Here is a 27,145-nt window from a genome sequence, read left to right as displayed (position 1 = left end):
TATGATCCTCGTGATATTACCACGGCCCCACTAATCTATTTATATATGTGTTAATATATATGACTAGTTGTTGACTACAAAAAGTATGGGGCAAGTATAATATATATATGTGTAAGAAAGGTAATGTATACACATATACCAAGGCTTTTTCCCACTTACAAGGGAGGTAGCCAAAAAGAAAAAGGCATAAAATCATTCCCACCCATTCCATCCCTAAATACACTCCACTCCCCTCCACCCTCCCTCTTATCTTAGCACCTCCTGGATGACGGGTCATCCCTGCACCTTGTCCACTGCCCTGGGTCAGAGGCAGTATTGCAAGGCACAGCACATCCACAGCAAGGCCGCTCTTAATGAAGAAAGGTCATGTAAGGTTTATAAAAGTTTTTATCGCATGTGCATGGTTATTGTATTGAATTCATATAATTTTGCAACAAAAATATTTAGCATACACGATGTCTTGGCGACCACAGGGTTGAGACACAGTGATCTACGTGATGACCTTCCTTCCTTATCTCCTTGTGTGAAAATAAAGCCAACAAGGAGAAATCCCTTTGGGTCACATCAATCTACTATCAATCCACATCAATCTACTATCAATCAATCTATTCCATTCACAACCATTTTCCACTCACACCTATCTCTTGCCTTCTCCATTTTCTACTCAAAAAACATTCCCATTTTATGTTAATCCTACATATCTAACCAATGAATGGAATTTGAGGATACTGAATTACTGGATATATATCTATCTTAATTCTAAATCACAATCTTGGTGCTCATGTTCCATCTATATCCCAACCCCACTATTCTTTCTAATTCCTTTATATTCTTTTTTGTACTACGTATATACCAATATGCTTTTTCCCCTTAATCAAAGAGGTAGCCAACCAAAGCATGCACCCAATCTCACTTATCCAACTTTCACCACCCATTTCTCTCTCTCTCTCTCTCTTTTTTTTTTTTTTTCCTGAAAAATATGGTATAAAGACTGTAGGAGCGCAGTATGAAAACACAGCCCATTTAGCATGTTTGTTTACATTTCATCCTTTCATTGCAAGAGAACAGCACACTCAGTGTTGCTGTTGTATTAAATACTCACCATCCTTGATCTCCCATCTTCCTTGTTGACAGACTAAGTTACTGCACATATTATTCAAGGAGCTGTCATCTCTATATGTTGCTTCATTGAAGCGACAGCCTGTAGAAGTGTGGGAAACAAAGCAATTCACAATGTTAAGGGTAAATTCAATGATTGACAAAATAAATATAGGCCATTCTTTAAATTGATAGTTTTATATGGCCTACAAATAATGTAAATATCCAAATGGCCCTCCCCAGGTAGGAAAAAGCTTCCCTATCCTTGATTTAAAGGATGAGAAGTTACTCTTGTAATTGTCTCAATTCCCATGATGTAAACTATCGTATGTTTGTTTCAAAATAGGTATGTACCAAACAGAATTTCATCATAGTACTAAAACCACCTAATAAAATATGATTGTATCTATTAATGCATGAGCACTTCACCACATTTGCACATTCTGATCTGGGATGTACTAGCTTTTTTCTCTCTCTCTCTCTCTCTCTCCTTTTCATTATTCCTCCATCTATGAATTAAACCATTACTATCATATTCAACAGCAGTGTGTCTCACTAACTATCTTATTACATACATACATACATATACCAAGGCTTTTTCCCCCTTCCAAGGGAGGTAGCCACAAAGGGAAAGGCATAAAAACACTCCCACCCATTTCATCCCTAAATACACTCCACACCCCTCCCACCCTTCCTCTCATCTGAGCACCTCCTGGATGACGGGTCATCCCTGAACCCTGCCCACCGCCCTGGGTCAGAAGCAGTGTCGCAAGACACAGTACATCCACAGCAAGGCCGCTTCATTTAATCGGCGACCCCCCCTCTCCGTCCCCCTTTGCATATAAGGAGAGGACGGGGAGAAATCCCTTCGGGCTGCGTCAAAATTTACTCACACATACTACCCCACCCCCCCCCCCCGCCCATTCCTCCTCATGCAGTCACAACATCATCCATATACAACCATTCTCCACTCACCTCTGTCTTCCGTCCTCTCCCTTCCTTCCTCAACAGACATTCCCCTCTTCCCCAAAGCCCCCTTCACCCCATCCATCCACCTCATCCTAGGACGTCCCCTCATGTTCACTCCCTCCACATCTGCCTTCCATACCTCCTTTACTAGTCTTTCTTCACTCATTCTTTCCATGTGTCCAAACCATCCTAATATTCTTTCATCAACCCTCTCTCCCAAATCCTTTTTCACCCCTGTTCTCCTCCTCACCTCCTCATTTCTCACTCTATCTAGCCTAGTAACCCCCACCATACTTCTCAGACACCTCATCTCAAACACATTCAAACTCCTTCTCTCTTCTTCTCTTATGTTCCACGTTTCTGCCCCATACAGTGCTGTTGGCACAATCACTCCTTCATACAGTCTCCTCTTCGCATCCATTCCCAAATGTCTATTTCTCATTACACTCTTTAAACCACCAAGGCATTTACTCGCTTCTCTCAATCTACATTCTACCTCCACCTTCACTCCACCTTTTCCTGCTACACTTGCACCCAAGTATCTAAAACTATCCACTTCCTCCAGTCGCTCTCCCTTAATGTTCACTTCCAGTCTACTGCCACTTTCACCCCTTGTACATCTCATCACCTTACTTTTACCCACATTTATCTTTAGCTTTCTTCTATCACATACTCTCACAAACTCTGCCACCAGCTTCCTCAATCCCTCCTCTGACCCTGCCACAAGCGCAGTGTCGTCCGCAAACAACAGCTGGCTCACCTCCCACTTTTCTCCATTTTCTTTAACCATCTCCAATCCCTGACTCACTACCCTAGCATTCACCTCTCGCACCACCCCATCCATGTATAAGTTGAACAGCCAGGGCGACATAACGCATCCTTGACGAAGTCCCACCTTTACTTCAAACCACTCACTCTCTCCATTTCCAATCCTAACACATGCTCTACTACTCACATAAAAACTCTTGACAGCTCCCAAAAGCTTTCCTCCTATCCCATAAATCTGCATAACCTCCCACAGTGCCTTTCTGTCTACCCTATCATAAGCCTTTTCCAGATCCATAAAAGCCCAAAAAACATCCTTCCCCTTTCCTATAGCTTTCTCACATATCTGTCTTACCACAAAGATCTGATCTACACAACCTCTACCCGTCCTAAATCCACACTGTTCCTCACCAATTACTCCTTCTGTTCCTCTCCTGATCCTCTCAATTAAGATTCTCCCATAAGCCTTCCCTACTACACTCAACAGGCTAATCCCTCTGAAATTACTACATTCACACTTGTCCCCTTTTCCCTTGTAAAGAGGAACTATACAGGCACTACTCCAGTCCTCCGGTACTCTACCCTCTCTCCAGCAAACATTAAATAATCTCACCAACCAGTCCACCATCACTGAACCTCCCTTTTTCAGACATTCTGCATGACATCCATCCAGACCAGGTGCCTTACCTGCTTTCATCATCTTTACAACTGCCTTCACTTCATCCTTCCTTATTTCTCCTCCATTCTCCTCACTCATCACTCTCATTTTCTTCGTATTTCCCACTGCAGCTATCTTTCCTTCCCTATCCTCCTTCACATTCAGCAACTCCCTAAAATATTCTGCCCATCTTCCCCTCACTGCCATCTCTTCCATTATCAACTCTCCATCTGTACCTTTTACCTTTTCTTCCCTACTTGATTCGCCTCCTCTTCCTCTCTTAATTTCTTTCCAAAACATCTTTTTATTGCTTTCAAAATTTTCTGTCATACTCCTACCCCATTTCACATCTGCTCTCCTCTTTGCCTCCTTTACCTTTTGCTTTACTTCTCTTTTCTTTTCTTTGTACGTCTCATATGACTCCCCTGTCCTCTTTTGTAACCAATCTGTGAATGCTCGCTTCTTCTCTTCTACAGCCTTCTTTGTTTCCTCATCCCACCATTCACTACCCTTTCTTCTATTTCCCCCTGTCCTTCTTGTTCCACACACCATCCTTGCACACTTTAAGACTCCCTCCTTGAACCATCCCCATTCCTCCTCCACACCCATCTCTGCTCTATCCTTTACTCCCTCCCACTCCTCCTTCAGCTTCTTTTCGTACTCCTTCTCCTTTTCCTTTTCATTCAAGGAGTTCACTCTAAGAACCTCCCTACCTTTTGTCCCTTTCCTCCTTCTCCATCTATCCTCCACTCTCAACTTACCTTCCACCAAAAAATGATCTGATATTCCCCCACCCTCTCCCCTTAGCACATGTACATCCTTAACTCTTCCTATCATAATCCTATTTACCACTACATAATCTTATTAGTGTACTTAAAGGCTGATGTTGGATAGGTAGCATCACTGAAACGCTGGCAATGCCCAGTAACTGAACTCGCAACCTCCCACTGTCCTAGCAGGTATGCTTTCCAATTGCACCATGGCCTGGGAATGTGCAATGCTTAAGAATACTGAGCCATGTTGGAGATGAAAAGTCTTTGAAAAGCTGGCACCACCCAGGAATTGAACACAGGACCTACCTCTGTCCAGGCAGGAGTGCTTACCAGTTCCACCATGGGCACCTCCAGTGACCACAAGCACAGGTGATAGATTATAATCTATCACAGATGATTACCTGTTATCTCATCTAGGTTCTCCTATTTTCCTCTTGTAGTCTTGTTTCCTATTAAACACTGTACATATGTATATGTGTATATATCTAACAGAATCCCAACATGGTTCTAAAACCTCCAAATGAGCGCTTCTGGTACTCACATGTTGGATCAGTCCCTCGTAGTCTCACCCAGTCTCCGTCACTACAAAGATACAGCTGACATTGGATGTAATGCTGGGATCCATTGTTGTAATAAATTTCTTCCCATACACACCCTGTTTGTGTGATGTAAAAACAGGTTACCATCAGTATGCAGTCATCAATAGTAAGTTATGGGACACATACTTCTGGATAGGGAGGAAACTTCTCGAATAATTTCCATACCATTGAAGACAAGAGCTTCAGCATGCCACTCGTTATTGGTCACATCTGCAACATCCTTCAGGCATTCTTCTGGATTAATGCATGCACACAAGTCCTGCACACAAGAGTCTGAAATGGAAAGATTGAAGAGAAAGAGGTGATATGATTGCAGTGTTCAGGTCACTAAAAGAGATAGATTACACTGACAGAAGAGATCTCTTGATTAAAAATATAGGGCTTTGAGAGTTCATGAAAACAAATTAAGAAGGACTATATGTCTAAATGATGCGAGGAAATGCAGTTTTCGATATAGCCCACAATGGAACAATACATGAATTCAAATTTAAATATGATAATTGAAAATCAAGGGTATAGATTAAGTTGAAACTGTACATAAGTTTGAAGTTAGGTATGATAAATTGGAGAGTAAGGGACAGGACCTAACAAGCATTGGTCCTTTCCTATATACTAAATTTAGGTGAACAGCACTTTATGGGGCAGAAAAATGGAACATGAGAGAGGAAGAGAGGAGTTTGAATGTGTTTGAGATGAAATGTCTGAGAAGTATGATAGGGGTTACTAGGCTAGATAGAGTGAGAAATGAGGAGGTGAGGAGGAGAACAGGGGTGAAAAGGGAGTTGGGAGATAGGGTTGATGAAAGAGTATTAGGATGGTTTGGACACATGGAAAGAATGAGTGAAGAAAGATTAGTAAAAGAAGTGTGGAAGGCAGAGGTGGAAGGAGTGAATATGAGGGGGCGTCCTAGGATGAGATGGATGGATAGGGTGAATGGGGCATTACAAAAGAGAGGAATGTCTGTGGAGAAAGGATGGGAGAGGACAGAAGATAGGGGTGAATGGAGAAGGGTTATGTCTAGATGGTGCTGTGATGCATGAGGGGGAGTGGGTGGGGGATGGGGGTGAGGAAGTATGTATGAGAAAAAATTTGATGCAGCCCGAAGGGATTTCTCCCTGTCTTCTCCTTCTCTGTATGAGGGGACGGAGATGGGGGGGTCACCGAATTTATGAAGCGGCCTTGCTGTGGATGTGCTGTGTCTTGTGACACTGCTTCTGACCCAGGACAGTGGACAGGATGCAGGGATGACCCGTCATCCAGGAGGTGCCAAGGTGAGAGGGTGGGAGGAGGATGGGGGGGAGTGGAATGTGTAGGAGGTGGAATGGGTGGGAGTGGTTTCTATGCCTTTTTCTTTTTGGCTACTCCCCGTGTAAGGGGAGTAAGCCTTGGGTATATGTATGTATGTATGTATGTAGGTGAATACATGAAAAGAGCATGAAAATAATGAAGTTGGACTAGTTACCAAAAAGAAAGAGTAAAAAAAAAAGGGAAAGGGAAAGATTACCAAAAAGAAGAAGAAAGAGTACTGTCAGGGAGTGCATAAAGAAAATAAGAGGTAAAGAGAAAAGGGTTATAAATGTACTGTCGAAAGACAGGAAAGAGCAAGGAAGCTATAGAGGAGGAAAGAAAGGAAGAGCTGAGTAAATAGGAGATAGGTGGAAGGTGCTATAAACAATGAAAAAAGAATAGAGTGGTGATGTGGACAACAGGAACACAAGAAGACAAGATTCTTATCCCTCACTACATTTTGGCTATCGCTTTGTTTGCTTTTTTAATTTAAGTGTGAAATATAATGAAATTGATCCCATCTTTCTCCTCAGGTTGATTTAGGTGCTCAGGAATTTGTAAAAGTGAAAGGAAAACAGGAAATAAATGTATATATAATATACAACTGGTGAAATTTGTTTAGGAATGCAGGCATGTTTACCTAGCTGTTGGTTCCGTACTTCCGTCTTCTCAGACAAAGTTCCTTTGAGCTTGACCTCACAGGTTTCATAGTAGCCTGAGATGGTGAGTTCATCCTTCTCTGCACAAAGATCCATCTGGGAAGAGGATTAAGGTTAAAAATCCAATCAGCAGTGCAGCATATTAACCCCTTCCATACGGTGCCGCACACGTAGGCGTCATGGGGAGTGAGTGTATTCGCGAGGCTGCCATATCGGTGTCTTGATTATATTTATTGTAGTCGCCCCTCCATAATGACATTCTTTCTAATTCTTTTGTAATCGCATTTTCTATGGTTATCAAAATTCACGGGTGAAGAGAGAACGATCGATATAAGCGGTGACTATATTTTATGATGCGAGTATTATTATGACACGTCGTACGGCTGGCATTGGCTGCTGCCACCGAGATCTTCGTCCATGACGCCTACGTGTGCGGCACTGTATGGAAGGGGTTAATAGCAGCCATGGGGCTCCTCACTGGGAAGGGGAATGAAATCCCCTCAACTCAGACAATTTCACAAAGGATTACAAAGGATTACAAAGGCGGAGCATGCCGACAGGAGACATTTTGATCCATATCTAGGTCGGATGCGAAAAAAAATCATAATAATAAAATAATAAATAAAAACTATGATAATGTAAATAACAAATGAAATACATAAATAAATGCATAGGTATGGTATCACTACCATGAGAAAAATGGCTAACAGAGAACAAGAGAACAGTAACTCCAAAATTCCTCATATACTGCTCATCACAGAATTCTACAAATTCACAAAGCACATCATTTCACGGAACATTCAGCACCTACAGTTACCATTACACTGAGACTTAAATTTCATATGCAAATGACCTTCATTCCCTATTCTAGAAACATCAGCATGAAGGGAAATGAAAGGCACAAATGTGCTGAGAACACAGGATTCAAACAACAGAAGAAAAAAATGATCAGTGTATATAAACACCTCATATCAAACAATGCATCTACAAGCTGGTTCCTTACAATCAACAATACAAAGAAAATCTAAGAACCCTAAAAAATAATAGCAGCATGTGTCAAAAGTGTAGAGATGATTGTGATGTTGCAAGTTCTCTTCTTTATTTGTATTTAGATTTTTAATATTTTTGTTGAGGTGTTTGTTTTTGATAACTAAGTTTTTGTTTTGTTGGAAAAAGGTATGCTCTGTATTAGTATTATGAGGCCACTTTTGTGTTGAGTATTCTCTTTCTTGATTGGGGTGTATTCAATGACTGTAGTTAGTATAGATTAAGACACTGTTGCAGGGGCACAATCACCCCATCAAATAGTCTTCTCTTTGTGTCTATTCCTACATACCTATTTCTCATGACACTTCCCTTCACTCTACAATTTACCTCCACCCCTACTCCTCCATTCCCCCAATACCTTTTCAGTAATCTGAACAACTTAATCACATCCCCTCTTTCTTTCTTTTTGTTCTTAACATCTAATCCTCCAATCAATGCTATGTGCGACCCTAAATATTTAAAACTATCCATTACCTCTGGCCTATCTCCTTTAAGACTTACCTCCACCAGTTAACACTTTTCTCACCACCAAGACCCTCATCCCAATTTCACCTTTGCCCACATTATTCTCCACTCCACCATACAGTTTCCTATCTTATCAATTACCTGCAAAGCCATTCCTTCCCTTCCATGCCTCTTAAACTCAAACTCGCTCCTCCCTTTCAACTCAGTTTCACTTAATGCCAATACATCCAATTTCGTTCTCACAAACAAACCACCAATCTCTTCCCTTTTACTCTCATCTGTGCCACAACTGCATACATCTAATAACACAGTTACAAGTCCTCCTCCCAGATTCTCCCATGCCCTAACTTTTCATCAGAGAAATATACGGAGAGCAGGATCACTAGTTCCATCACTCCATCCCACTTAGTCACCTTTTACGACATGCATGGGAAACACAGCGGCAGAATTCTTCACATGCCTCCAACCACCCACCACCTCGGGGTGATACAGAAGAGGTTAAGTCTTAGAAGTGGCAAAGGAAAGGTTCAAGGGAACGGTGTAAAGGAGGTACAGATGTAGAACAAAAGTATCATCATTCCCGTATGAGTAGATATCTCTTAACATAGACAAATGTGTGGTTCTGGTCCATCAGGGAGCTCCAAAACAATCCCTAAAGTACTGGCAGTCAATACCACAATACTGTTCAGCTATATGATTACAAGTTCACAGAAGACATACATGTATTAACACCACGGATTAACACATATACTTCTATAGCCTTACCTGTGGGTTATCTCCTTGGGGAGGCTGGCAATCTACCTTCTGTTCCTCTGTCTGCAATGTCAGTGTGTACTGAGTTAGCTTGTTATCTCAGATGAGGTAAAGAAGTGTTAAATGTGCTCACAAGGTATTCCATTTACTTGCAAAAGTGCTCATTTTAACAACATTAGCCACAGGAAGGCTTCATCATACCATCCATGAAGAAGCAAATGGGGAGAGGTCCTTGAATTCGTTGTCTTTTGAACCATCAAAATCTCCACAAAGGCCTGACACCTTGCCACTAAGCTCTGGTGGTGCCCATACACTCAATGCAGAGCTTCCTGTGCTGAAAAATTCCACCTGAAAGGAAGGAAAAGAGATGATACCGTTTCAGTTCATACATGGCAATGTACCAGGCATGAATGGTCCATCTGTGTCAAGATGCACAGCAGCAGCACTACCTTTTGGCTTGATGACTCCCAAGGATGACTTGTCACTGAACAAGACAACTACCTTGATTTGAGAAGTTGGTCTGTTATGTTTGATCCCACCAAAGTCTGGCTGAATGACTATTTTTTTCCTTTATCATTGCCTTATCTCTTACTACCCGGTTTAGCGAAATTACAAGCAATACGAGTACCTGTTGACAGGTGCATTTGCAAACACTTTCTCTCTCTCTCTCACCTTCCACTGGAAGGCTCTGGAACTTTCTTCCCCTGATGCGTCTCTACTCATCTATGAATTATACTCCTTCAAAAGGGAATATCAAAACACTCTTCCTACACCAGCGCTTGACTGCAAATTGGTGTACTCTTGGTTCTTTCATTTCCAGAGTGGCACTTTCAAGTACTTTAATTTTTGTAATTTTGGGGGGTCTTTTTGCCAATCTTTGAAATATATAAAGAAATCTATTGAAGTACATATTGTTAAATATGTTAAGATGTACACTCACCAGTAGTGAAGAGACACCATGAATTCTGATTCCGCCATTGATGGCCCACACAGAGGCACCTTCCAGTTCAAGAACTGTTTTGCCCAGGACCATGTGTTCCTCCCCATTATGCCACACCTGCAGCAGGAGGAGACAGCAGCATCTTAGTTGATAAGGTTAGATCTTCCCTTTCCAAATGGGATGCTATGAAGACGAACAAATGTCAGTTGGAAGTATCTAGGGGTTAATAAAGTTAACACTTTCTTTTCTGAGAGATGCCATGAAGATGAACATAATACTATGGTAGTGGTCAAGATAGGGCCCTGAGATTATCATTTGGAAGTGAATATGGCAATGAATATGATGACCCAATGATTGAAATAAAAAAACAATAATAATAATTAGATATTGAGGCAAAAACATAACAGCAAGACAGGACTTGATCCTAACAGGGAAACCTGAGGTGATTGAAACAATGAATTACAGGTAATAGGCAAATGTGATCATGTAGTCAATGAATCTATTATGTGAGTATGGAAGACAAAAATAAGAATCATACAAGGAAGATACAACTATGCAAAGGCAATACAGAATTGGGGGGAAAAAGACTGGAAGGAGTTTAATGAGATAAAAGATACAAGGAAGAAATGACGACTCTCCAAAAACTATAATGCAAGGTGGGGGGATTAAAGAAACTGAAACAGAGATGTACAGTGGCAAAACGAAATATGTGATGGGGCATGGAAGAAGTTGGGAAAGGTAAGAACAACAGAAACAAACTATGAATACTGAAGTACCAGAAATGAGTACACAAAAATTAGATGAAAGAAAGGAACTACGAGAGTGATGTTGTTGATAAGTGTAAAAATTAAACAATCTGGTTGAATGAGCGTAAAACAATGTAAAAAATCACGTTCTGTTTCTTCTGTGTGGTAGCTATATCTGAGGCATTTGATGTCTGTCGCCAAAATGATTCTGCTTTTTTTATCTACCGGTACTGCAGTTATGCTGTGTCACTTTTGGTGCACATGCTTATATGAAGAGATACTGCCTAAATTGGAGTTACCAACTTTGGAGCAAAGAAGAGAGAGAGGCGACCTACTGACCATCTACAGAATAATGAAAGGCAGAGAAAAACTCGATAGAGAGGACTTATTAAATCGGGACAAGAGAAACACAAGAGGACATGGAAAGAAATTCAAAAAAGAGAGTTATAGAAGAGATCTGAAGAAGAACAGTTTTCCCCACACAGAGTGGTGGACACTTGGAACAAACTGGACAAAACAATAGTGTGTGCAAAAACCATTCACGAATTTAAGAGCAAAGTAGACACTGCGAGATACAAAGGCGGGACACCACGAGCGTGGCTCCCCTTCCCATACAGCCGAACGTTGTTGTAAAAATCACAGTGAAAATAGATCATTATTTTAGGTAACACATTCATGAAGGGGGAAAAGGTTTTCGCGAAACAACTCGATAAGAGATTAGGAGACTCACTTTGTTGTTGACGCCTCTCTTAAAGGTAAAGGCGGAGGTATTGGTATCTTTAAAAACAGTAGTTCCCACGCAGGCAGGTCCAGCCTTGTAGTTGGCAGAGCAATCCTCAAATTCAGAAAAGACGGCAGCAGCAAAATCTTCCGCCTCATTTGTCACAAGTTCCACCAAAGTAAAGTTGCATCTCACATGCCAATCGTAGGATTTGCCGTCAAAGGTTGTAAAGTGAGGATCGTCGTAAACACGACATTTCCCGCCTGTTAGAATAAACAGTGGGGCTTTTGCGTATGATCTACATTTCAGTCTATAATCTACTACAAGTACGATTATTTTTCAGCGTGTGATCTACTTAAGAATATTATCTACATGCATGATTCAATGAAGTGTGATTTGTATCAAGATGCTAAATAAAATAACTTAAAAAATCAAGATACAAATGACATATAACCAAATTGCGACCTTTTATAATCTAAAAAGAAATATTTCTATATTCCAAAAGGAGTCAGTGTGTGACCACATTTAAGAATATGACCTACACGCATGATTCAATGAAACGTGTGATTTGTATTTCACGAATGATAAAGAAAACAACTTAGAAAACCAAGATACAAATGACATATATCCTTTATAATCTAAAAACTATCTTTATGTTATAAAAAGAGACAGCTATTCTACAACTTATCATTTTAAGAGAGATAGCGCCAAGAGAAATCTAACATTCAAAAAGTCAATTTACACCCGTACATTTGCCGTAAGTCTTATCTGTCATTGTCCAGTTGCCTTTGGAGCATACGGACACGGTGCATGAATTCACCAGCTCAGATTTTTCCTTGTGCGGCCAGTGTTCGAAAGGCAACCTGTGAATAGAATTAAGCATCGTATAAGTAATATATTAACAATTTATTTCGAAATAGTAGCCATATTTTACTTTGCCTGAAGTAATGTTGCTATTGTTTTCTCAAGAAAGAGAAGACTTACATCTTTGGGGTTGTTTTTCCGCTAGGATCCATTCTCTTCCCGCGCATCTATACACCTCACAGCCAGCGTCCCGGGTTTTGTTGCTTTCGAAGAATTCCCCATTGAAGACGCACCCTGTTCATACAAAGTTACATGGTAAGATATATATATATATATATATATATATATATATATACTTGTGCATATATGAGCTAGACATCTTTGTAAGTTGACGCTGTAAGTTGCCTTACTCACCTGGGAGGGCGAAATCTTCTTGTTTCCTTTGGTTGGATATTTCGTCAGCAATGACCTCAAGACACTCGGCTTCGTCTCGGCAAGCACACATGTCCTGGATGCAGGACTCTGTAGTAATTATCACAACAGCAAGTCAGCATAATTCGGCACGGAAGAGCTGGGCGCGTTACCGCTGGACAGGTAGTGCGTTACCGTCAATGCGTTACCGATTTTAATTTCCTTTAGAATCATTTTGGTGGAAAATTAAATTGAAAAGTATTTAATTCTTACGAATATCCTTAATAAAATAATACCTAAACTGCAACGTCAATATTCCCTAGTGTAAAAACATGAAATAACCAGAGCTGAGTATTTGCGTTACTGCGTTAGTAACGCACTGCCTCACCTGTGGTAACGCGCCCAGCTCTGCGGACTCAAAGAATATAATCATCAATGTGAAAATCACGGAAACACAAAAGTATCTCTCTCTCTCTCTCTCTCTCTCTCTCTCTCTCTCTCTCTCTCTCTCTCTCTGATCTGAATACATTATACTGACATTAACCTTGAAATCTTAACATTAAGTGCTTCAGTGGGTAAATTTCACAATGAGTTAAGAATAGAAAAACTTCCATATTTCTCCTCGGAATCTTACTAATATATTTCTTTATTTACTTTTGCTGTTATCTCACTTTCCATTAATTTTTTTTTTTCTATCACCCATTTCCAATACTTTGTATTTTCTGGCAGTGAGATCAATTTTACATTCAAGGCTCGAAGCATATATATTTTTTCTAAACCTCATGATCTTTGCATCGTATACATGTGTCAAATATTTTTCATCTGCATTTGTAAATGTATCTTAAACTATATGTAGCCATTTATGGAACTGGAAATGAATTTTGTTTTTTAACAGTAACGTGCACGGGTCTGCCTAAATTACAACATCAATATTCCCTAATATTGAACATAAAATTACCAGAGCTGGGTATTTGCGTTACTGCGTTAGTAACGCACTGCCTGTCCGGCGTGAAAATCACGGAAATACAAAAGTATATATATTTTTTTTCTCTCTGAACTGAATGTAGTCTATTGACATTTGTCTGATCGAAAACCTAACATTTAAGTGCTTTAGTTGGTAAATTTCACAACGGGTTGAGAAAAGAAAAAAAAATCCATATTTCTCCTCACAATCTTACTAGTAACCTACATTTATCTTGATACTGTAGCTGTTATCTCACTTTTCATTAATCAATTCAACGATTTTTTTATTTCCCATTTCCAATACTTTGTATTTTTTTGACAGTGAAATCTAATCTTGGATCCAAGCATATATTCTATCTAAACCCTTTAGTAAAAAGAGTCCTCGCCTCACTATTCTTATTATCTTTGCATCGTCTACATGCGTCAATATTTTTCGTCTACATTTATAAATGTAATCCTAATCAAACTCTATGTAGCCTATGTGTACATATATGATTTATGCAATTGGAAGTGAAAGTTTTTAAACAATAAGATGGATTACTGGTCACTGACGAATTATCACCCGATAAACACACCAGATGTACTGTGAGCACCACTATGGAAATAAGCTTACATGCTTTTTTGTGTTATCCTCGGCATTTGTAATTGTTATTTCGAACTATGTGTTCTTTTCTTTATCCGAACTTCAAGTATATTGATTCAACTCCAAAATAATCAATTACTGACTGTTAACATGCATCAGACAGCGAATATCTAACAACTATAGTCACCCCTTAGGCAGCGTTTACACCGAGTTTATTTTCTTCAACCGTTGTGAGTTCGTTTGAGTAGAAACGACGTCGGTTGCAATCTTTCCCTTTTTTTTCAATCTTCAGAAGTCAAATTACTATTTGCGTCGTATATTCGTACACTGAACGGCAAAATGGAAGGAGCTAAACATTTACGAATGTTAGACAGATTGGTGAAGTGTTTTTAGGGATTTCTAGAATGCCGCAAACAAAGTCGTCTCCTAGGTATTCAAATTCACAGCATTTGGCGCGAATCTGCCCGGACTCGCTCGGTTGTAAACGCGGCCTTAATCACATAAAAAATATTCATAAAAATGAGCTACAAATCGTGATCCTGTTACAAACATAAGATATTTTTTTCACAATAAGAAGTAAGAAGTGAAAAAATAGAGAGCCCAATCCACCCTAGATATTAAAGAAAAAAAAATCAAAGATCAGCAACCAAGTTGATCACCCACACATATATTTCAGCTCATGAAATAGCATAAAAAGAGCCAAGTTTAGTCTAAAACCATGAATAATTTTAAACCTAATTTTGATCGATGGAGGTAAAAACTGTATTATACAAAGCTCCTTCTCTGTATATTACAATTACATAAATACATACAATTTTTTCCAGAACCAAAGTCCACTAGAGAAACCCCAAAAGGTCTATGCGGTGTATAGAAGAAAACGAAAAAAACGTAGAGACTGAACATCTCCACACCAGGCTTAATGACCCCCTTATAGGTCGATAGCCTTAACCCATTAAACTCCGACGACAAGATGTCTTGTCATTTGGTCAAATAAAACAAAAAATCATAAAACACCAAAATGTTTGATCAAACACCAGAAAAATATGACGTCAGTCCTCCTCGCTTCGCTGCGAGCGAAGCGAGGAGGACTGACGTCATATTTTTCTGGTGTTTGATCAAACATTTTGGTGTTTTATGATTTTTTGTTTTATTTGACCAAATGACAAGACATCTTGTCATCGGAGTTTAATGGGTTAAAAAAATAATGATAATAAATAAATAAATTAAAAAAAATGCGGTGTCTTACCTAACTGACTTCTTCGAGTTCCTGGATTGTCGGAGAAGTACTCAGCCAGCCTGACTTTGCAAAGATCCCTCAGCCGTCTCCGCTCTTTCATGGAAATCATTTCGCACAAGTTCTCCTGCAGGGAAAAATGACGCTCTCAGGACAGGTCATAAAAGCATGGGTCTGTGAGGAGATTTCAAGTTTATATGTATTGTGCATCTCTCTCTCTCTCTCTCTCTCTCTCTCTCTCTCTGTGTATGTATGTATGTGTGTGTACATGCATATGTGATTCACCATGGTCTTGGATCACGTGTTGGACTCGTGATTGGCAGCTATTTCCTTCCCGGAAGAGATCTCAGAGCACATATATGACCCGAGCTATGGGTAATGCTGTGACCTTACACACACACACACACACACACACACACACACACACACACACACACAACCCATTGCCCATCAGAGTTGGAGTGCCGGCCCGCAGTCCTTTGGTGCTTTTCAGCCCCGTGTGGAGACTGAACTCAAGGTTACTTGGTTGGTAGGCGAGTTCATTACCAGTACACCAGCAACATTTTCTTTCCAAGTGGAAGAAAGATGTGGCGGGTGTTCTTCAAATACATGAGTTATGAAGGAAATTACACAATGATTGTTTCGTCAGGTGTCACTGACTGGAAGCTCTTATCGCTGGTATCAGTCTCCAACCTCTTCCGCAGATCTCTCTGGGAAGAAACTACAGACCACTGTTTCCCAACCCTGGGGTCGCCAAGCGTTTACCCTGGGGTCTCCAAGACATCGTGTATGCTAAATCTTTAAGTTCGTATTGCTATGATAAAATTCAACGACAATAACTCTGTCTTTTACAACCTTACATTACTTTTCTTACACATATATTCATTATACTTATCCCCTACATTCTATAGTCAACAACTAGTCATATATCAAATCATTCCGACAGTCGTCCGAGGATTCGAACCGGGGCTTGCGAGAACGCAAAGCCGATACTCTACCAACTAAGCTATCGGGTGTCTAAAATTCTCCAACCTGGGAATTAATCAAACCTCGGTTTGAATCCGGGGACGACTGTCGGAATTATTTGATTGGCTACACCGTCACTGATGATTCTAGTCAGATAGTCATATATATATTAACACATATACAAATAGATTAGTGGGGTCGCGGTCGTATCCTGAGGATTATATTGGGGGTCGACTGAAAAATGTGAAACTGCTCTAGACTGATACAGAGCCCTTATATGTGCCGCCCCCGGGGCAAGGTTCTCAGTGACGCCGCACAGGGGCATTGTTCTCAGTGACGCCCCCCCGCCCCATCCGCTTCCCCAATCACCACTTCCCACTTCCACCATTCCTTACTACCTATTATAGCTACTTGCTTGCGAAATAATCAAGCAGGTTTTGAAAATGTTATCTAATGTCCCTATTGCCGAGAGGATGAGGAAAAACATTTCATACTCTGTTGATTCTAACGTAAATTTCGTATATTGCGGTAAAATATCCAGGGCTCATTTGACCTTTTTTATTATAATCATTTTATCAGCCTTGTGGGCGGCATCTCCAGACTAGAATTCCCGCCCTAGGGCATATGCAACCCCCCCTGTCCCCCATGTAAGGGCACTAGAATTATTATTATTGTTATTATTATTATTATTATTATTATTCAGAGCTGGGTTCGTTCCTATGTGTGTTCCGCTTTAGTTTGGCCGCGGTTAGCGCTCCCAAACTATTAAAACAAAATAGTTGCCGGTGTAGCATGTGGCCTACGGAAAATCTTCTTTGGTATAGTATAGTATGTGGCTTACCGGACTTTTATCTCGGTATGAACCTGTCTCTTAAGCTTTTATAGTTTGGGAGCACTAACCGCGGCCAAACTAAAGTGGCCAACTCTTTATATTGTATCAGTGTAGGACGGGGGACGTGGCCCGGTGCCACAGAAGAGGCCATGGCCCTGGCCATTGAGATGGTGGACGTGAAGTCTCCTGAAAGCATTTCAAGAACTTAATGAATCTGGTTGATTTGTACCTGAATCGAATGAAGTGTTTATGTTACATCTGTGTTTACATACTCCAAATATATTCCTTCCTCATCGTATTTCTCGATAACTGGACCTGATATTTGAATCTTAGGAGCATACAATGTATCGCCAGGCCTTTGCACGACATTGAGTACGGGACTGTAAGTCAACTGAGAAGGTTTTGTATTTGTTTATTTTTGTTATTTCATGTAAGGAAATATAACTTAGAAGGAGTTAGAACACCAAAACGCAGCACGTTTCTAGCATTTCATAGTCATGATTTTATCCAAATTGCATGATCTTAAAAGTGCCTGATAGCAGACGAACTTTTCAATGTCGTCGTTCCATCTCCCACCGCCAGGGGAACTGATGACTGTTGTTTACATTCTTCAACATGGCCAGCTCGCAATACGAGAGTGACTTCACATCGAGTGAAGAAGATTTATCGGATTTGGATGCCCTGTCGTGTTCCAATGTGGGCCAAGTTAAGCCTAACCATGTTTGTTAACCCACTCAACTCCGATGACAAGATGTCTTGTCATTTGGTCAAATAAAACAAAAAATCATAAAACACCAAAATGTTTGATCAAACACCAGAAAAATATGACGTCAGTCCTCGCTTCGCTCGCGACTGACGTCATATTTTTCTGGTGTTTGATCAAACATTTTGGTGTTTTATGATTTTTTGTTTTATTTGACCAAATGACAAGACATCTTGTTATCGGAGTTGAGTGGGTTAACGCTTGTTTGGCAGCGTAGATAACGCAGGCCTACCTATACAGTACACATAAACAGGACCTTCACACGAGGGATGTGCATTTGCCTTGGGGCGGCACATTTAGGGGGGGGGGCAATTCTAGTCTGGACATGCTGCCCACAAGGCTGAAAAAATAGTTATAATAATAATAATAATAAAAAAAGAAGTCAAAGGAGTCCTGAATATCTTACCGTAATATACGAATTTTCAGTTAGAATCAACAGAATATGAAATATTTTTCCCTTATCCTCTCTGCAATAGGGACATTAGATAAAAAATTTAAGATTTGTTCAATCATTTCGCAAGCCAATAGCTATAATAGGCAGTAAGGAATGGGGAAGAGGGGAAATGGTGATGGGGGAAGGCGGGGGGGGGGAGGTGGCATCACTGAGAACTTTGATCAGGGGCGGCGTCATTGAGAACTCTGCCCCGGGGTGGCTCTTAGGCATGTAAGGCTCTGTGTTTCGGCACCAAGTTTCCGTTTTCTCGTCAACGGTTCACACGAACAGAGCAGACTTTTCAGAGACGGTGTTGGGAGGAACTAAGAAAAGATGCAACATATGTTGCTAGGAGGAAGCAAAAAGAACATGCCAGTGGAGGAGGTGTGAATAAAGAAGGATGCGGTATATGAGAGGGATGTGCAAACTAGAAAATGTACCACGTGTTCTTCACAAAAAAAAAAGAGGGGACGAAATATGCAAATATACTTACATCTGATGAAGAACATAAACACAGGGGAAGGCATGGAAACCTAAACACTCTATGCGAACGAAACGTTAGAGTGTTTAGGGTTCCGTACCTTCCCCTGTGTTTATGTTCTCCATCATCCAAATCATTTGTCTTAAATACTTATCAATACTTACATCTGCTTGAGTTAAATCTGGATTCTTGCATTCCTCTGGGTCAGGTTGTTCCTTGGCCTACGAAAGTTAGAGGGCAAGTGTAAGTCAATGGATTTTGACCTTAGGAAGTGTGAGATAGATTTGAATGAAAAAATGAACATGAAAAGAATAATTTCAAAAGGACGAGTTGATGTTCTCCTAGCTATTCTTTCTCCAAATGTTTCCTCTTCTCCCCCTCGTTGTCTTTTTTTTTTCTTCTTCTTCCCCCTGGTCTTTATTCAATCTAATCTCCATTCTCTTTCCTTTCTATTCCTCCTTTTCTTCACCCTCGTCTCTCTTTTCGTCCTCCTCTTCTCCCTCCTCCTCCTACTCACCATCCATGACCCAGCGAAGAAGGGCAGAGAGTTAGCAGGTCCGTGTCGTCCTCGCTGGATGTCGTTGTCGGGAATGTCATCAAAATTACCCAGAAGCCCCTCGACGCGACCGCGAAGTGCCGGGGGCACCCACACCGACACAGAGGGTGATCCTCGAGCGTGGTACTCAACCTGTTGGGTACACCGATCGTCCACATCATTCCTAGCTATGAATAGAACATCTATAAGGAAACAAACACCCATTATCGAATGTATAACTCCATAAAAAAAACGATATTATTAAAACAACATGAGCGAGCGTACACAGACTGGGGAAACTGAAATAGAATAGAACATCTATAAGGAAATAAACATCCATAATCGAATGTATAACTCCATAAAAAAAACGGCATCATTAAAACAATATGCACTCGTATACACAGACTGGGGAAACTGAAACTGAGAACGTTGGATCTAAATTCTTCGAGATCGGCTGATACCAAAATAAGGGGGAGAGAATGTTGTTCCTCCTACCAAGATGGACGAAGTGCCCTGGACTCTGACCCCACCGGGCACCATCCAGACCAAGGATCCTGCCACTTTCATCATGACGCTGGGTTCCAGGTTCACCTCCTCGCCGTTGTGCCAGACCTGCAGAAAGGGAACGTGTCACGATGGCACTACTCGTCTACTGGCCTCGCGCGTCTTGCTCGAAAAGAAGTGTAACCCATTAAATTCCGATGACAAAATTCTTGTCATTTGGTCAAATAAAACAAAAAATCATAAAACACCAAAATGTTTGATCAAACACCAGAAAAATATGACGTCAGCAGTCCTCGCTTCGCTCGCTGCTGACGTCATATTTTTCTGGTGTTTGATCAAACATTTTGGTGTTTTATGATTTTTTGTTTTATTTGACCAAATGACAAGAATTTTGTCATCGGAGTTTAATGGGTTAACCACTTCAGGACGAGTCAAATTCCTGCCATATGTACGATGCATCACACTACTCGCATTATGAAATATAAAACCACTGCTGTATTACTCGTTCTCTTTTACTCTTGAGTGATGGTAAACACAGAAAATGTAATCAAACCCGTTCACAGAATCCGGGGGGGTAACCCGTGTACAACTACAAAATATATAGAGCTAAGACGACGACCCACTCGCCCCTCATGACGCCTACGTAGGTGATCATCGTACCGAAGAGGTTAACTTACCCTGTTGTCGACGCCTTTGTGGAAGACGAAGATGGAGTTGGGCGTGTCTCTGAAGACGGAAGTGGCGACACAAGCAGGGCCTTCTCTGAATATGGCGCCGCAGTCTACGAAGTGCGAGTACACGGCTGTCTTCGGCTCGTGGGTACTCCCGTCCTCAAGACTCACTGTCTGGACAATGGTGTGGTTGCAGCGGAGTTGCCACGAGAAGTAGTCACCGTCGAAGGTCTGCATGTGGGGATCCATGTATACACGCCCGCATCTGCCTGCGTTCCGAACGCCAAGAAAAACAACACAGATTTCCCTACATTCGTTGCCCGGTGGCATCCAAAAGGGAGGGAGGGGGGTACGCCAAGAAAAACAACACAGATTTCCCTACATTCGTTGCCCGGTGGCATCCAAAAGGGAGGGAGGGGGTACCATTGGGGGGGAGGGGGGGATAACTTAATTTGGTTGACTTATATTCATATCGAATAAAGTGTTCGTGTTTACATATTCAAAATATCTTCCTTTCTCATAATGTTAATCAGGAATGGGGTCACAAGAAGATTCGTCACACCATGAGATCCTAACTGAAGATTTGTCACCCCAGTACGCCGAATATCAACGGTAGAATAAAGATTAGTTTAGGTTGAATGATGGTTATGCTTATTGTCATCAAGTTATACAGCCGAAGAATCGTAAACCCAGGATGGCCCACATGAAGAAATGTCACCCTAGAATAGCCCACATGAAGAATTGTCACTCTAGGATAAACCACACGAAGAATTGCCACCCTGTCGACGATTCTTCATGTGATCTCGTAATCTGTTAAACAATAAGGAAGGTATAATGTAGCGGCACATTTGTAAAATGAGACTTATTAACCCACTGCGATCCCTTAAGCCATTAAACTCGGATGACAAGATTCTTGTCATTTGGTCAAATAAAACAAAAAATCATAAAACACCAAAATGTTTGATCAAACACCAGAAAAATACGACATCAGTCCTCGCTTCGCTCGCTTCGCTCGCAGCGAGGACTGATGTCGTATTTTTCTGGTGTTTGATCAAACATTTTGGTGTTTTATGATTTTTTGTTTTATTTGACCAAATGACAAGAATCTTGTCATCGGAGTTTAATGGGTTAACAGCTTGAGTAATACTTACAGTAGCCTTGAGTATAAAGGGAAGGTATCCAACGTCCTTCTGCACACTCAGTAGCTCCACAGCCCACAGCAAGCGTGTCTCCGTTCTTGTAAGGAGTGTCTTCAAAGCTGCAGCCTGCAACACACCAAAAAAGTGATGGAGCAAGCTAAGTGATAAGTCGCCCGTCATCTAGGAGCAGCCAAGATAAAAGTGGAGTGGGTGGATGGGAATGGAATGGATGAGAGGGGATTTTATTTTATTTATTTATTTGGTTGTTTATTTGTTTATTTTATTTATTTTATCTATTCTATTTATTTTTTATTTAATTTTTTTTTATCTATTCGTTTGTTTATTTATTTATTTATTTATTTGTTGTTTTATTTTGCTACCTCCTTTGTTAGGGGGAAAGAGCCCTTAGTATGTACAATATTGGGTCAGTTCATTCGGAATGAAAAAACAAACGATATGACGTCATCAAAGGGACCAAAAATTTCGTTTAAAGTCATTTCTCGCTAGCATTCTGGTTCCTGTTGTTACTTCGTTTGAGTAGAAACGACTTCGGTTACGATTTTTTTAAATTTCCTAAATGTCAAATTACTCTTGCGTCACATAATGAGAAGCTGAATAACTAAGAGAACTAAGAGAAATTAAACCTAAAATACGAATGTTAGACACATTGCTGAGATGTTCTTACGGAAATCTAGAATATTGTAACCGAAGTCGTTTCTACTCAGAGGAAGTAGCAAAAGCAGGTAGCATGCTAGCCTAGTGCCTTCACAGTGTTGACACAGAATTCATATACTGTAAATTCAAGTCTCCTTAAAATGACATATCGTCCTTTCTCTCGCTTTCTTTTCTTTCCAATGGGAATGGAGCAATTTCATCCAATCAAAAACTTAGCCCCCTCCCCCCCCAAAAAAAAAAAAAACGTGGGTAAAGCTTGTTTCAATTACGTCTACATTTGGTACTAATTCCACAATGTCGATCAGGCGCGCATCTGATAACCGCGTGGCGAATTAGGCGTCTGTTCGAATCCTTTCCTCGGACCTTGACTTGGGCATCACTGTGATACATTAATTCCGAACGAGCCTCGTAGACCACGTAAAAAAAAAAAATACTCTTCCTTGATTAATGTTTGAATAGGGCAATGCTATGAGAAACTAGGCCAACAGAAGCTTTCCCGAGAAATTTCTTTATAACGCGTTGGTGTCCAGTGACATTTTCAAGAAAATTCGCCATGCAATTTTATTGGTTGTGATGCTGTCTCTGCATTATCACAGGCCACGAAAGAAAGGCGTGCACGAGCGAATAAATCAATAATTAGGTGAAGAAGTGAGCATGTGAATAAACTATAAAAATATATATAAGCAAATTGTAACAATAGAAAAATCAAGCATGCAAATAAACAAAATGTAACAAAATATATAAACAAGTTGTAACAATAGGTATATTATCGTGCGAATAAAGAAACTGTAACGAAAATATAATGACAAGTTGAAACAATTGAGGATCGTGCGTATAAAAAAATGTAACAAAAATGTAACAAGTTGTAACAATAGAGGATTTGATCATGTGAATAAACAAACTGTAACGAAAAATATAATATAAACATGTAACTATAGAGGAATTGATCATGTGAATAAAATTGTAAAAAGATGATATAGATATATTGTAATGATACATACACTCTGGATCATTTTCGTTGCTCTCCACCCACTCTCCTTCCACGCAGATATTTTCTTTGCAGTCGATGAAACGACGTTGTCTGTCTATTATCTTAATGCCGTCAAGCTCGCAGCCTGAGGAGGAAAAAACAAATAAGTAGATAAACAAATTTATAAATAAACAAACTAATAAATAAATTGATCAAACTAGGCCAGGAGCGTTGTCAGGTTATATTCCGACATCCTGCCTTCAACTTTTGTTCGAATATCTAGAATATGACTTTGCTTACAGAAATCTAAACTTCTCTAAGAACAGTATGTCTAATATCCGTATAGGGTTGCAGTCTCTTAATTCATCATTCAGTTTTGCTACATATGATGAAAGGTAATTTGATATTTGGAGATTTTAAAATAGAATATTGTAACCAAAGTCTTTTTTTAATCAAACGAACTCTCAACGGTCGGCGCGGGTCATTCCAAGTATAAGATAGGCAGTGCCAAATATATGTTGGCTGCGATCTACAAAATAATGGATGAAAAATTACTTGATGAGGGATGGGAGTTAAAAAATATCCAAAAAGAAAATTTTATAGGCGTGACTGATTTGCGTAATGACGTTTTCCTATCAAAATTTAGATAATTTCCTCACATACTGCCTAAAAAAAAGATTCAGGATGGCTATGAAAAAAATAAATTCTGTACCAACTTTAATACATGCCTCTCTCTCTGTTATTTACCATCTACGTGATATTTGAAATTGTGTTTTTTCAGCATATAGTAAAGGATCTTGAATGTCGTACGAACTCTGTTGTAAACTACATTCGCGCGCTTACTGTGAGATCAACAAGAAACAATGCATGAAATAATGTATCCTTCCATTTACTTCAAAGACCTCGAATATGCTGGTAATAAATTATTATATGTAGAAAATCATTCCCATTAATGAAGAGAAACTTCCTGATCCCATATCTCTACTGGAGCGTTCAAGTCCTTAGAAGCTTATTATTGTTGTGTTGACGTGTGCAGGATTTTCAATATCACTCAATTACCAACAGCAGACAATTTTGTTTTATCAAGTCAGAAGTTTCGAGTTATGGTTCTATTGTTTACACATTTCTAAAAAGAACATTTTGAAGATGAGTCTTGCTCAACTTAAGATATAAATATTCACATTCTCAAATTGAAATTTAATTAAATTTGAATCTTGAATGACCAACAAAAACATGAATTTTGACATTCTGATTATTAATGGTGTAGTTTATAAAGTGATTGATTTCAAAGGCACTTTTATATATATTTTTTTCTCCATTCTTTAGATTCGGTGTTAAGACAAACAGCACTATGCAAGGCTGATGGTTGGGTTCTCATTGGAAACCACATGCATGACAGACTTATCCTCATGTCACTAAAGAAATTTGGAGAAAACCTGCTTTCCCACCCTAGACACCGTCACTTCCTCCCACCCGACGCCCCACCACCTCGCCACGCCACTAGACACAGAAATAGGCTCGTACCAATCAAAGTGCCAAGGACTGAACGCTACAAAAACAGTGCCATCCCATCCATTGTGCACATTATCAACTCTATGTGAACTTGTACAGTGTATATACTCTAAGTCCTATATTCTTAATCAGCTTTTGCAATATATTATTGTCAGTGTACTGCTGCAATTGAAATAAACCTTCTATTATTATTATTATTTATTATTTGCTGCAGTCGTGTGGCGGTGCATCTCTTCGAGTGAAAGGCAGCAGTGGACTTCAAATTAACCCATTAAACTCCGATGACAAGATTCCTTGTCATTTGGTCAAATAAAACAAAAAATCATAAAACACCAAAATGTTTGATCAAACACCAGAAAAATATGACGTCAGTCCTCGCTTCGCTGCGAGCGAAGCGAGGACTGGCGTCATACTTTTCTGGTGTTTGATCAAACATTTTGGTGTTTTATGATTTTTTGTTTTATTTGACCAAATGACAAGGAATCTTGTCATCGGAGTTGAATGGGTTAAATGAGCCGGAGTCACGTAGCAGCCATTTTTATTCTGGATGGCATCCAAGAAAAATGTCTACCCAGCTCCAGTCAGTGATCCCCACGCAATCTATTACCTCACACTATGTTATTTACAACAGAGCTCCTGCGTCATGCAAGAAGGGGTCTATAGTACAATGGGTATATTTTTAGGATGATAATAACGAATATCCATCTTATCCCACTTTATCCGTGACACAAGTCGACGTGACGTCATGGAGGAAAGGCGCTGTGCCACATATCATAGAATTTCTTCAAATCGTTGTTATAATTTGAAAATATATATACAACTTCCTTTATTCTATACAGATTAAGGAAAATTAAATAGCACATAGATGGAAAATAAGAGAGAGAGAGAGAGAGAGAGAGAGAGAGAGAGAGAGAGAGAGAGGCACGTACAAAGGGTGATATGGCATCATGGCTATACCCGTTGCATTGAGAAATGGCCGTTAGGGCGGAGCACTGGGAGTCCCCCTGTGGTGCCACATATAATTATTTCATAATTCTACTTTATTTTATAATTCTATTATGATTTTATAATGTTGCCACATATAATTATATTATAATTTTTTGTCACACACCACCACTGAAGTAAAAATCAAAGCAATGTTTTCTATACAAAGGTTTCGTTTCCTCGAGTCTAGACATGGCATATGAGGTTTCTCGTTGCGTTGACTATAGTAGTAGATTATGACGTATGCCACACTTTGAATTGACTCCTTAAAGTGTACAGACTGTAGAACATCTGATCTAGAAGCTTCTTGGCCAATAAACAAAAGGCTGGAAGAGCTGTCAATAGTCGTCACCGATCTAACGACGCGACGTCGAAAACTCAGTTTGTCGTCTTTGTCAGTTACTTACAAGTCTGGCGACCTTTGGAAACAATCTTGCTGTTATGACAAACGAAGGATTCACATTGGGTGAAAATCTCAGTTCCCTCTGCGATGAACCACAAGGTAGTCGGAATAAAACAATCTGAAAGAGAAGAGTTAGTGAATTAATAGGAGATATATTTTTTTTTTCACCAAGAATACACGACTAGCTGCTCCTTGATCCTAAACAAAATGTTGTGATGCCTGACAATTATTCTATATTATTTGTTTGTTATTCTTCGTCTGTTTATCGTTATCTATTATTATTTATCTGTCCCTTTACTATCATTTACTATTTACCTATTTCTTTATTATATAACTTTACCTATTTATTTATTTCATATTATCATTTTTATTCATTTCTTATTTATTTATTTATTTATCATTATTATCATTTTTTCGCACTCAGTCAGCATGCTCTTCCTTCGTAACGATCCCTCACCCGTGGCGTCGATGGCGCGTCGTGAGTGTCGTACGTGAGGAATCTCGGAGTCCGGGTTTCTGAAGAAGAAGGGCTCGTCTGAAGCTAAGAAGAGGTCGATGCCGTTGACAATGTCGCATGACAACTGCAGAAGGGTAAAGATGATGATGATAATAATAATAACAATAATATAGTAATAACAATAGTAATAATAATAATAACAGTTTTGATTATTATAATACTGTCCATTACCATGACGACAAAGATGGCGGCGAGCAGAGTCATGGCGTCGCTTTGTCAGTCAGGTGGAAGTTAGCAAATCGACGTGACGTCACCTGCAAGGCAAGAAAAGGAATAAAGAACTTT

At 39.9% G+C, this 27,145-nt stretch overlaps 2 protein-coding genes across 3 annotated transcripts in view; both read right to left on the bottom strand.

The window, feature by feature from the left end:
• LOC143031278 (macrophage mannose receptor 1-like) overlaps positions 1-12,316 on the bottom strand; it is a 46,311-nt gene extending 33,995 nt beyond the window's left edge. For both annotated transcript variants that reach the window (XM_076194909.1, XM_076194910.1), the window contains exons 1-9: positions 12,231-12,316; positions 11,490-11,743; positions 10,014-10,130; positions 9,275-9,421; positions 9,086-9,136; positions 6,790-6,904; positions 5,028-5,135; positions 4,805-4,918; positions 1,103-1,201 (exon numbers count right to left, since the gene is read on the bottom strand). In XM_076194909.1, coding sequence (XP_076051024.1) covers positions 1,103-1,201; positions 4,805-4,918; positions 5,028-5,135; positions 6,790-6,904; positions 9,086-9,136; positions 9,275-9,421; positions 10,014-10,130; positions 11,490-11,743; positions 12,231-12,255 — 1,030 coding nt within the window. In that variant the 5' untranslated portion in view covers positions 12,256-12,316. The remainder of the gene's footprint in view (positions 1-1,102; positions 1,202-4,804; positions 4,919-5,027; positions 5,136-6,789; positions 6,905-9,085; positions 9,137-9,274; positions 9,422-10,013; positions 10,131-11,489; positions 11,744-12,230) is intronic.
• The window catches only part of LOC143030317 (mucin-5AC-like), a 39,152-nt gene continuing 24,303 nt past the window's right edge, over positions 12,297-27,145 (bottom strand). Inside the window, exons 2-14 of the mRNA XM_076193470.1 lie at positions 27,032-27,114; positions 26,801-26,924; positions 26,348-26,461; positions 23,476-23,589; positions 21,812-21,925; positions 20,667-20,929; positions 19,981-20,097; positions 19,468-19,638; positions 19,115-19,171; positions 15,488-15,602; positions 12,699-12,806; positions 12,465-12,578; positions 12,297-12,343 (exon numbers count right to left, since the gene is read on the bottom strand). Of these exons, the coding sequence (XP_076049585.1) occupies positions 12,297-12,343; positions 12,465-12,578; positions 12,699-12,806; positions 15,488-15,602; positions 19,115-19,171; positions 19,468-19,638; positions 19,981-20,097; positions 20,667-20,929; positions 21,812-21,925; positions 23,476-23,589; positions 26,348-26,461; positions 26,801-26,924; positions 27,032-27,064 (1,491 nt within the window). The 5' untranslated portion in view covers positions 27,065-27,114. The remainder of the gene's footprint in view (positions 12,344-12,464; positions 12,579-12,698; positions 12,807-15,487; positions 15,603-19,114; positions 19,172-19,467; positions 19,639-19,980; positions 20,098-20,666; positions 20,930-21,811; positions 21,926-23,475; positions 23,590-26,347; positions 26,462-26,800; positions 26,925-27,031; positions 27,115-27,145) is intronic.

This window comes from Oratosquilla oratoria, chromosome 12 (genome assembly GCF_046742065.1).
Source record: "Oratosquilla oratoria isolate Oo_2021 chromosome 12, ASM4674206v1, whole genome shotgun sequence".
Lineage (NCBI taxonomy): Eukaryota > Metazoa > Arthropoda > Malacostraca > Stomatopoda > Squillidae > Oratosquilla > Oratosquilla oratoria.
The sequence above is the reverse complement of the archived record's forward strand: the minus strand, read 5'-3'. Positions and strand labels throughout refer to the sequence as shown.